Source organism: Euleptes europaea, chromosome 1 (genome assembly GCF_029931775.1).
Source record: "Euleptes europaea isolate rEulEur1 chromosome 1, rEulEur1.hap1, whole genome shotgun sequence".
Classification (NCBI taxonomy): domain Eukaryota; kingdom Metazoa; phylum Chordata; class Lepidosauria; order Squamata; family Sphaerodactylidae; genus Euleptes; species Euleptes europaea.
Genome location: NC_079312.1, coordinates 124,314,088 through 124,326,243, shown reverse-complemented (window position 1 = coordinate 124,326,243; position 12,156 = coordinate 124,314,088). Strand labels below are relative to the sequence as shown.

The 12,156-nt window shown below is 41.6% G+C and overlaps 1 protein-coding gene across 4 annotated transcripts in view; it reads right to left on the bottom strand.

The window, feature by feature from the left end:
* The window catches only part of TNRC6C (trinucleotide repeat containing adaptor 6C), a 141,389-nt gene that overhangs the window by 74,922 nt on the left and 54,311 nt on the right, over nucleotides 1–12,156 (bottom strand). For all 4 annotated transcript variants that reach the window (XM_056864829.1, XM_056864831.1, XM_056864832.1 and 1 more), the window contains exon 4: nucleotides 2,742–3,074. In XM_056864829.1, coding sequence (XP_056720807.1) covers nucleotides 2,742–3,074 — 333 coding nt within the window. The remainder of the gene's footprint in view (nucleotides 1–2,741; nucleotides 3,075–12,156) is intronic.

The window sequence follows — 12,156 nt, the reverse complement described above, 5'->3', positions numbered from 1 at the left end:
CGAACAGACACGAAGTTGCTTGGAAGGTGTGGGAGCTAGGTGGAGATCAGAGCGGGCAGAAGACTGAGAGATCACAGGAGGTGTGCAACTTCAGAAAGTTTCAGAAAAAACGGTTAATGAAAAATATCAGCAAACATTACTCGAATACTGGAATCTTTTTTTCCTCCAAGACAGCCTCTTATGATTAAGCCTGATGATTTGAAAGGAATGTCCAAAGTCAACTGAGCATGAAGCAAGATTAAATGCTGTGTTGTTTTCACAGATATGAGTTACAAATAACTATGAAGGAAATGAATTCCGTTATTGTATCACACAATGTAGAGAACACCCATTTTTCGAGTTATATCAGAACAAATCTTAAATTATATACATGTCATCTAGCATGAGGCTACAATGCTTGCAGAATGCAAAATTTCTTCCTGGCTCGGAGGACAAATTTGCTGTTTGCAAACACTGAAGTAATAGGTTGTATGTGTGTAAAGTGCCGTCAAGTCGCAGCCAACTGATAGCAACCCCTTTTGGGGTTTTCATGGCAAGAGACTAACAGAGGTGATTTGCCAGTGCCTTCCTCTGCACAAACGAACAGAGGAGGACTGCTCAAACTATGTATTCCTTCCTTTAAATCAGGGATAACCTACTTGAGAAATCCCCAGTGTAAAGTAACAGCTTGGCTGACAGCATTTGACAAGTAGATCTATGTTGCACAACCTGCTTCACACCTGCTCCGAATGGGATTCCCATGAAACAAGAAAATGATCCTTAACACAGCAGTTCGTTAAGAAGATGCCAACGTTGTATTGACCCGGAGGGAGCTGGTTAGCATTCTACTATGGCCGAATAAAGATAGACAAATACAAAAGCTGAAATAGAGTGGAGAAAGGAAAGATTCGTCTTCCATTTACACGCAATCTCAGTTTATTGATCCCCACTGCTACTCACAGCAAAAAAAAAAAAAACCCCAACCTGTTGCTACCCATGCTTGAATGCTGTGGCATTATTGGCCTTACTGGTGTAACCCTATTCCTTTATAGTGATTTGCATAACAGTATCCATTACAAGAACAGATGATCTGGGCTTTCCAAATTTCACCAGTTTCAAGAGATTTCTTAACATGCTCTTTCAGTTTTGAAACTACCGTATATACTTGCGTATAAGCCGAGTTTTTCAGCCCAAAAAAAGGGCTGAAAAAGCCGAACTCGGCTTATATGCGGGTCAATACGGTAGAGGGAGGAGGGAGGAGGGAGAGGGAACTTACCGCCGCCGCCGCCTTTCCCCGGCCGGGAGAGGCCTCCAGAAGCCTCCTGCGGCTGCAGGGAGACCGCGCTGCCGCCACCGCCGCCTTTCCCCAGCCGGGAGCGGCCTCCAGAAGCCTCCTGTGGCCGCAGGGAGGCCGCGCTGCCGCCCCCGCCGGGCCCGCGCTGCTTCCCACTGCCAGGAGCCTGGTCAGGTAAGCCTGCGGGGGGGAGGGGTTATAAGCCGACCCTCGGCTTATACGCGGGTGCCTAATTTTTCCCCATTTTTGGAGAGAAATTAGGCACCTCGGCTTATATGCGGGTCAGCTTATACACGGGTATATACGGGTAAGTACATTTTTCAAAAATTATCCCATTGCTCACAGCCAATAAGTCTACTCCATCAAGGCCAAACCAGATATGAGGAGCAATGTGTCCACTCATTCACATCTAATGCGGTGGTAGGTGTGGATCTGCTTTTAAACAAGTGTTAAGTGTGTAAACGAGGGACGCTAAACCTGTCCCATCCCCAGCCCTTGCCTCACTGAACTTTGGGGCTTTCTTCCCAGGTTCAGTATTATTCAGTACTTCTTCTGCCATTGGAACAGGACTTGAAAAGTGCTGAAAGCACCAGAGCACAGCAAAAATAAAAAATGGAGGGGGGTACAGGGTTCAGTTCCCTTTGACCAAGCACCCTACTTTAGAAATGAACAGGTGTACCCATTTACAAATACATGTAGATCCCCTTCTCATGTTTAGTCCTAAGACAAGTCTGCATCTTGATTCTATTTACCACAGCTCTATTCTGCCCACCCTTCCAAGAAGCTAAGATCAGCATGCTTCGTTGGAATGTGGCAAGTGGAAGTCAGTAAAAAAGGTGTTGAAAAAGACAATGCAAAGTACGGGATTAATGTGCATTCAGCTTTCAATAAGGTACCAATATTATTTAAGTACTTCTGAGGAAAAGACTCTCACATGTTCACACAGACACATTATCTCATAAGATGATGGAATGCCCCCTCTTCAAACACCACCAAGATAAATGGATTACTCCCATATTAGCGAGAATTCCTGCCACCATAACAAGAGATAAAATAGTCCCCTTTTTGCTGGTGAATAGAGATCCAAGTATAACACTGGCTGTGGTCAAATATCTCTCTATCATATTTTCCTCTAAGAAATAACTGCTCAGGACCTATGGGGGAAGGAAGGAAGGAAGGAAGGAAGGAAGGAAGGAAGGAAGGAAGGAAGGAAGGAAGGAAGGAAGGAAGGAAGGAAGGAAGGAAGGAAGGAAGGAAGGAAGGAAGGAAGGAAGGAAGGAAGGAAGGAAGGAAGGAAGGAAGTCACACATACATTTTAAGTGAACGTACCCTGGCTAACACATAGCAAAATCTCTTCCTCCAAAAGCCTAGACTCCAACTGACAGAGGGCAGCTCTGAGTTAGCTATTTAAATGAACACCCAAACAAGTCATCTCCGCGTAATTCACTTCTCGGCATAAGCCTCTTACCTGCTGGGGTCTGAGTCTTAGTGGGGTGGTGATGTCCACCTGTTCCTGGCTGTGGAGGAGGACTTGCTCCTGCTTGTCCAGTACCTGGCGCTGGGCTCGTGCTGATCAGAGTTCCAGTAGGCAGAGGCTGGCCTCTCTTCAAAAGCTGCTTCTGTTCTTGTTGGCGGAAGCGTGGAGGCACCTCACGAGGCAAGTATCGGGATGCAGCTGGCTGCTGCCCATTGGCAGATGCACGCTTGCCATTGCTATTGTTAGTAATAGTGCTGGTGGAAGTACTGGTACTGGTACCGGCAGGTTGGGGCTGGCTTAAACTGGTCTTAATAGGTTCTGGCACTGTGGAAAAGGAAATGTTAAGAATTAGATTGCAGGAGGAAGAATTAAACAACTCGTTTTTAAAAGGCAGCAAAGTGCAAAGTGGCTCTGATTTGTATGCCCTTTTTGCTGGAAGGTAGCGGGTAATCAGCAACAGATAGTCCCAAAGTTTATGCTTTAAAAAAATCAGAACAGGGTACATTTAACAGCAATCCATTTCTTTGAAAATTATTTACTGGCAACACTGATTAAAACAACTTAGAAACAAATAGAGCTGTAAGGCAATGACTCTGCATTTAAATGGCTTATGAATTTGTTAATTTTATTGGTTCTTGTAGGTTATCCGTGCTGTGAGACCGTGGTCTTGGTATTTTCTTTCCTGATGTTTCGCCAGCAGCTGTGGCAGGCATCTTCAGAGGAGTAACACTGAAGGACAGTGTCTCTCAGTGTCAAGTGTGTAGGAAGAGTAATATATAGTCAGAAAGGGGTAGGGTTTGAGCTGAATCGTTGTCCTGCAAAAAGTATCAAAGGTAATGTGCTAATCATTGTCCTGTAAGTATCAAGATAATGTGCTAATGAGGGTGTGGTATGTTAATATGGAACCATTGTATCCTGAAGTGATCTGTTAATGCGTGAATCCAAAGCTAATCTGCATGGCTATTGTGGACTGTAGTCTTTGTTAGTCTGGAGGTTTTCAGGACAGGAAGCCAAGCCTTATTCATGTCCTGAAAACCTCCAGACTAACAAAGACTACAGTCCACAATAGCCATGCAGATTAGCTTTCGATTCACACATTAACAGATCACTTCAGGATACAATGGTTCTATATTAACATACCACACCCTCATTAGCACATTATCTTGATACTTACAGGACAATGATTAGCACATTACCTTTGATACTTTTTGCAGGACAATGATTCAGCTCAAACCCTACCCCTTTCTGACTATATATTACTCTTCCTACACACTTGACACTGTGAGACACTGTCCTTCAGTGTTACTCCTCTGAAGATGCCTGCCACAGCTGCTGGCGAAACGTCAGGAAAGAAAATACCAAGACCACGGTCACACAGCACGGATAACCTACAAGAACCAATGAACTGTGACCGTGAAAGCCTTCGACAATTTTTTGTTAATTTTATATTTTAATTCAGCTTTCTGACACCACAAATTACACACACACACACACACACACGCACGCACACACACAAACATCCACTTGTTCCTTTGAGTTGTCACTTGAGAGAGAAGCAAGAGCATGGTAGACCTGACAGAAGAGTGATGTGGGAACTATGCACTTTCTGAGTATTACTTTCTGAGTAATTTGTTTGATTTCTTTTCTATTCTTGTTTTGCATGCTTTCTATTGATTGAGGTTATTGTTCTCATCCTTTTTGAATAGGACATCCCTGTGTGCCTGGGTAGTGACACAGGCCCGAGGAACAGCTGAGTAACCCAAGGAATAGTATCAGTGTGGGACAGACTAGCCTAGTTTGGTCTTAAGATGCTGAATGCCAGCATGGCCCAAGGAAAATCTATTGCCATTTATGATTTAATCCTGGATGAGGATGCATCACCAAAACCTGGTTAGATGAGATATGGTTAGCTTGTCTCAATAGTGTCCTTCTTTTGAAGCATCTGCACAAGCCTCAGTGTGCAGAAGCATGCAGTTGTTGACTGTGCTGTGCCATCAAAATTTTAAAGCGTGTTGTTGATCCCTGTTTCGACTACCATATTTTCCCATGTATAAGACGACCCTTTTTTCTGTAAAATTTAGCCCCCAAATTAGGGGGTCGCCTTATACACGGAAGCCGGCTCTTGCCGCCTCTTTCCCCGCTCGCTCTTTCTCCGCCCATTACCTGTTGGGCGGGGAAAGAGAGCAAGCGGGGAAAGAGTCCTGTAGCCCTGGCCAGCCGGCGTCCGGCGTTCAAACTGCTCGCCGCCCACCCAACTGGTGGCTCTCTTTCCTCGCCCAACGGGCAGAGAAAGAGAGTGAATGAGGAAAGAGGCCGGTGGCTCTGGTCGCCCGGCATGAGGCATTCAAACTGGTCGCCACAGCCCCATTTGTCAGCTGTCGGGCTGGGTGGGTGGCTCCCGGTTTGAAAGCTCTATAAGACACCCCTATGTATAAGATGACCCCTATTTTATCTTAATTTTGGGTTAAAAAAATAGGGGTCTTATACATGGGGGCATCTTATAGATGGAAAAATATGGTATATGTTCCTATTGTTGACAATAAGGGACAGAGCATATCACCCATCCCCCCTGGAAAACAAACTCCCTGTCAAAACTGGCAGAGGCAGACTTTGTGCTGAGGTTAAACAGCTTTTAATTCGAGGACACTTCAAACTTCACACTTAAGTTCCCATGTCTGGTGTGGTTTTGAACCTAATGACCAGCATGATAACCACTGTTTCAAAATGTGTTAGGCCCTACACAGGCAGCAGATGCCATGCTTGATTTGGGGTTCTCTGAGAATATGGTGGTGATCTGCAAGTCTGGAAATATCAGCAGTGCCATTGTCAAGGACAGATCATTACCTGATTAGGTTTAAGTCTTTGAGGAATCTCTACAAGGGTGAGGTCCCAGTTAGCACTAACGTCATCTCCATGTGCTTCAATATCTTCACTGGCTACTAGTTTATTTCCAGATGAGGCATCATGGCTACTACCCAATGCTGCCCAAATGGAACCTTATTTCCAGAGGTACACCCCTGAATACTAGTTGCTGAGAGGCAAAAACAGGATTAGCCTCTGCAACCCTGGCACGTGGAACCTCTGGTGCATCCTGATAGCCACTGTGGGCAATAGGGTGTTACACAGACCAGATTGTTGGTCTGATCCTGCTGGCTGCCATATGTAGATGCAATTCAAAATTGTGATTCTTACCTGTAAAGCAAAAGAGTTTCCGTCTAGACATTAGGAAGAATTTTCTAACAGTTAGAGTGGTTCCTCAGTGGAACAGGATTCCTCAGGAGGTGGTAAGCGCTCCTTTCCTGGAGGTTTTTAAGCAGAGGCTAGATGGCCATCTGTCAGCAATGCTGATTCTATGACCTTAGGCAGATCATGCAATCTTCTGGGCATGGAGTAGGGGTAACTGGGGTTTTGGGGGGAGGCACTTGTGAATTTCCTGCATTGTGCAAGGGGTTGGCCTAGATGACCCTGCTGGTCCCTTCCAACTCTATGATTCTATGATTCTAAGCCTTAAACTATCTGGGGCCATCATAACTAAAGGGCCATCTACTCCCATATAAACCCACCCATATACTAAGAGATATTGTGAGGCCCTGTTCCAGGTGCCTCATCTTTGGAGTAGACAATCTTCTCAGTAGTAACATGCGATTCCCTCACCAGGTTTATTAGTTTGGTGCCCACATTACTGAATTTCAGGTACCTAAAGATATTTTTATTCACCATGACTTTTGGCAGCCTTGTGAAATTTATGCTGTTGGTAGCTGAGGGTGCTGCTATGTTTCTATATTGTTTTTATAATGGTTGTTTTAAATTTAATAGTAAACAACCTGAGAGCCTGAAGTGCAGAAAATGTGGCATCTAAATCTTTTAAACGAGGGGGGAGATTTAAACAAAAATAAGAACAAACATCTTGAGAAAGAACAAATACAACTAGACTCTTGTCTTCTCCTAAAAAGCAGTGGTTTATAAGCAAATGGAAAGAAACATTCCATTCCTCTATTCCCTGCTTCTCTGAACTATTTCAGAATAAAAATGAGCCTAAATATCATTTAAAAATGACATCATCTCTTGCTTTTTTACATTTTGCAACTTTGTATATAAGGCTCAAACTCAGTGTGTTACACTATATATACAGTATGCTTAATACTGTCCAAGAATGCATACTCTGGAAATACAGATGAAATACTGACTTTGTTTAAACTTCTGCAGCTGCTGCTCCAAGACCAGAAACATTTCCCAGATTTTTAATTGGAATGAAACCAGAGCCAGATCCCCACGAAGGAAAATGACCCAAGAACAAAGAAGTATAAAACAGAGAAATACTTGTATTAAAACTTTTCACCATACTCCACAAAAAGTTAAAATGCAAAGATAGATATCATAAAGAAATGGTTGGCAAAATGCAACATTACGGGTTTATGCAGAAAAGTGAAATCAACCTACTCGTTCCGTAGTATTTCATTGCAAAGTTTGAACCTCTGGAAGTTTTTAAATAACATGCTACCAATACAATAGTGTGTGGATGCTTTCAAAAAGAAGTTTGGGGAAAATCAGTTAGCTTACAATTTTCATTCCACTCCTAAAGAAAACATTTTGTTCTGTTTAAACACAATGGCTTAGGACACCTATACACAATATTCTACCTTATACCTGAAGTGAACTATTGGAACTCTAGATCTGTTTTCATATTGTTTAAAGGAAATAATTATTTACGTAAGTATTGATTAAAATGAGAAATTTGCCGCCACAGTATGTAGTGATGGCCACAGGCGCAGACAGCTTTAAAGGGAGATTAGACAGAGTCATGGGGGATAGGTCCATCAGTGGTTACTAGCTATGGTGACTAAAGGTAACCTCCACATTCAGAGGCAGTAAACCTCTGAATACCAGTGTGAGGAGCTAACAACAAGGAAATCCTTGGCCTCTGTGCCCTGTTTCTGGCCCTCGAGAAGAACTGGTTGGCCACTGTGTGAGGCAGGATGCTGGAATAGATGGAACACTGGTCTGATCCAGCATGGCTCTTACGTTCTTAAAGGTAGATCTAAATTTCCAATAGTTCACTTCCTGTTTATGAATACGAAGGCTCTTCCATTCCCTGAGACGGTAATCCAAAAGGCCTGTGTGACATTTGATGCACACTTTTGTTCTACTGGCACCTTTTGTACAACATATCCTTCTTCAGATCTCTAATTTCCCCAGTCCTATAAAGGAAACCATGATACAGTTGAAATCAGGATGCATTCTTACAGTCAAGAATTCATGCTGCATATTCCAACAGGTCCTTACTATAATCTCAGTGTGGCTTAACAAATGTCTGTATGGTTTAACAAAACTAAAGCTCCCCAGCTTAAATGCTTTGTGGGCTATAAATCCACATTTATGAACCAGGTACAGAAGGAGCTACCCCTCCCTCCTCTATGTCAATCAATCAAGTTTTATTTCGATGCAATATCAGCTCTGAATAAAATCAAAGTTGGGTTTAAAATAATAAAATAAAATAATAAAAGTTGATGATTCTGGGAAGGATGATTTGAAGAGGAGGAGAAAAGATCTTCTATGGGGAAGGGTTTTCAATTAGCCGTTTATGAATCCCACTAGACAGGAGGCAAAATTTGGCTACTTGAATGGTTATCTCCGGAGAGGAGTCTGCTAAGAGAAGGGAAACTTTAGCTTCTTCCAATCTCCCAGGAAAGGATGACAATATGGGACCTCCTCTATGTATACACATATAAACACTCTAAATGTAGTTTCAAAATCAATTTAAAATCAACTTTTTGCTTTAAAAAATTGCTAAAAATATCCAATATTTTTAAATAGGCAGCATTTTAGAATACAGATTTTTTTCCAATGTCCCTAGCCCCTTTTTTGCTTCCAGAAATCTAGTGAAGTGGTGCTTACAGGACTGCGCTCAAAGTAAAATACTAATATGGTACGTTTAACCATCCCTAGGATTCAAAGAATCAGTTTAGGTTTCCTTTTTCTTAAAATCGTAATGAACTATTGAAGTTTAAGACTGAAGAACCTCTGCTGTATCTTCCCTTTCCTTCATTCAGCTGTCCTTAACATAAAGAACATATCTACTTTCTCTATAACTGTTGTGTTAAACTCCCCAGTTACTACAAACAAAAATAAACTTTCCCTTATATATAATTTTCAGGTTACAACCTTCTCTTCAGTGAAGCCATTTGTTCTCATAAGACAGCATCCTTTAGGCTTTGGAACAGAAAGCATGCCCCTATCCATTTTACCAAAAGTGAAAGACTAATGTATACACAAAGATATTATCTTACATCCCTATGCACAGTTTTTATACAGAAACCAGAGCGACAGAACAACTGATCCAGAGGTCAGCTTTGTGTCATCCCAAGTCTTTGTTGTCTGGTTCCTCTCCTTCAGACCTATTCATTTATTTATTATCAGCCATGTGTGCACATTCCAGTCATGATGTACGTTTTAGACCTGCCCTCCAGATTTCTATCAGACATCTCACACATGCTAATCTTGCCTGAAGTAATGAGGCCAAAGTCACTCAGTCTGCATCCCATTCTGGCACAAATACTGACAAACTCTAGCTAGCTACATACCAATGGCAACCCCAATGAGGATCAGAATAGCTCAAAGAGCACAAGTTGCTAGGCAAAGAAAAAGTCAGTTTCATGGCTGGGAAATGCACCAATTTCATGCCCTGAGGCGGACTTTGCCGGACTGTTATACTGGAGTTCTGATGGAAGAAATGCACACCTATTCCCGTTATCAAACAGAAGAACTCGCTGACAACTGAGAAAACATGGTTTGCCCAAAGAAATCTAAATGTAGCAAAATAAACTTGTGATCAGGCTTTTGATTTTGTGTAAACCCAGCCTAGAAAAGAAGTATGAAATGCATTAAATGGCAAAGGGGTTAGGACAATAGGTTGGATCCAACCAACCATGAATGGAACAAGTTAGAAGAAAAAATATTTGCTCCTTCCCACTCCTCTCCTGTGCTGCTAAGAAACTCGCCCCAGGGGTTGAGAAATTTGCTAGAATTACTTGAGAAGCAGTGTGAGGGGCTGCAGCATGAAGGAAGAATCAGCAGAAGTCACCCCTTCCCAGGCTTGTGTATACTCTTTTGCGAATTGGGCAAAAGGGGGCATTTCCTTCCAATACCATCTTCCCACTACAGCCACAGTGCCACAACCCACTCTGTTACCAAAGTTGCAGGAAAAAAGAACAAAGATTGCTTCTGCAAGCTCATGGCATTTATGGTAGTTTAGATCCAAACCAGTATCAGAAGCTAAACCTTCTCCTACATTTTTTTTTGAAAACTAAGAATATAAACTATTCTGCTTTTCATTGTCTCTGTAGAAAAAGCCACCTTTGGTTTTCATGCAGCAAAGAGGCATCCTTAACATTATTTTTTCAGGATCTAAGTAGACAAAATGTCTTTTGCTTCCTCTATTCTTGGTTCACTCAAAGTCTGCCTCAGGGAGATGCTTATGCTGATGATACTATAAGTACAGATACATACCACTTCAAATGCAGTTTAAGCTGTCTTCAACAATTGATGTTTCGCAGTGTTGTGGCATATGACTTTCTGCCTTATCAAATTTTATACACTGCAAAATATTTTTATTTTCTTCAAATACATTTTGCAGCTTTGTGGCAGAGACTGGATTCTGCTATTCCAGCTGACCTTTAAGGAGCTTCCAGCATATAGTAAGAATGAAACTGACTGTAGTCCCTTAGGAAATGGATTTCAAGCCAGCCTTTTACAGAAATACTGCTGGTAGGGAAGACAGCTTTGTAGTCGTTAACAGATTATATACTGCCAGCATTCAGATTCAGTGAATATGACTATCATCCCACCTCATACCAGCCATTTTGCGTTTTTAGGTCTGTAGTTTAGCCCTTACTGGTACCTGATGAGCTGCCTAACTTTTGTGGCTGAAGTGGGAGACTGACCAATCATAGCTAGGGTGCTTCTTTCTGCTCCTGAATTCCCATTACGGAAAAAAGATAAATTATAATGCAAAGCCCTTGGCAAAAGGCAACTCAGCACTTCTAGAGAACTTTTTGAAGTGTCTATTTTAACACTGTGTAGCAAATAGGGCTTGAAACCTTAGGAGTTGGGAGGCCCCTTCCTTCTTGACTTAGCACTTGTGGTGGAAAGTGTCGTCAAGTCACAGGTGATTTATGGCAACCCTCTACAGTTTTCAAGGCAAGAGATGAAGTGTTTGCTGTCGCCTTCCTCTGCATAGCAACCCTGGACTTCCTTGGTGGTCTCCCATCTAAGTACTAACCAGGGCCAACCCTGCTTAAGAGCCAAGATCTGATGAGATAGTGCTAGTCTGGGCCATTCAGGTCAAGGCTTCTGGATAATGTTCCTCAGAACTGCTTATTTGCCTAAACTGAAAACTTTGCCCTCCTGGATTATTTGCAGTTTGTGATTTTTACCAGGTAAATTTTCCGCGTGTTTTATTATTCTAAGATGCCAATAAAGGTATTGTATTAAAAAAAAAAAAAAACAGGTAAATTTAGGCCCAGTGTTGAAATGGCTGGTATAAGGATCTCCCCCCCCACACTTTTTTATATATGGTTGGGGCATTCAGGAGCAGACTTAACCAGTCTTACATCTAAACCATTTATCGAAGGCAGCTGAAGTGGGTAAAAGGCTTTCTGAAGTGGTTCTCTGGAGGCATTCTAATGGATTTTTCACCTTTTCCTAGCATAGGTTCATATTGGAAAATAGCAAGCATGCATTGATTAACATTCCTCCTACTGCTGAATTCCTGTTAAGGAAAAAGATAAATTATGAATACAACAATCAACAATGAAAAAAAGAACTTTTCCGAATACAGTTAATTACAAAATAACCACAAAGTGAATCATGGAGAGAATAAACACTGGTTTTCTCATCTCTCTCTCTCTCTCTCTCTCTCGATACAGATATATAGATATAGATAGATATATCTATATAGATATATCTATATAGATATAGATACACACACTCACACCCTGCAGGACACCTAAAAGCATCCCTCTGACAATGGGACAATTATATCTGTTCTTCTGGTAACCAAAAGACATTGAAGCTGACAGAGTAGTGGAATTCAATGTCAGGTCACATTTTAAATTTGAATCTTCTGAAATACTGACAACACTTGCACTTGTTTATTTTTCCTGCCATTTTGGTTTCTGGTACGTTATTGTATTAGAAAAAAATTAAAGGATTTTTTTCTTTTTTATTCAACAATGGCATAATGAGGGCTACATTGCCATGGTTAAGAGAAAAGGTCCTATTTCTTTATAAGATACATAAAGTATAATCATTACATTTTAAAATATGTAAATGTATTTAAATGTAATCAATCAGTTAAAAACCATAAAATGATTTTTAAAAACTAATCAGTTGACAGCACTAGTTAGAA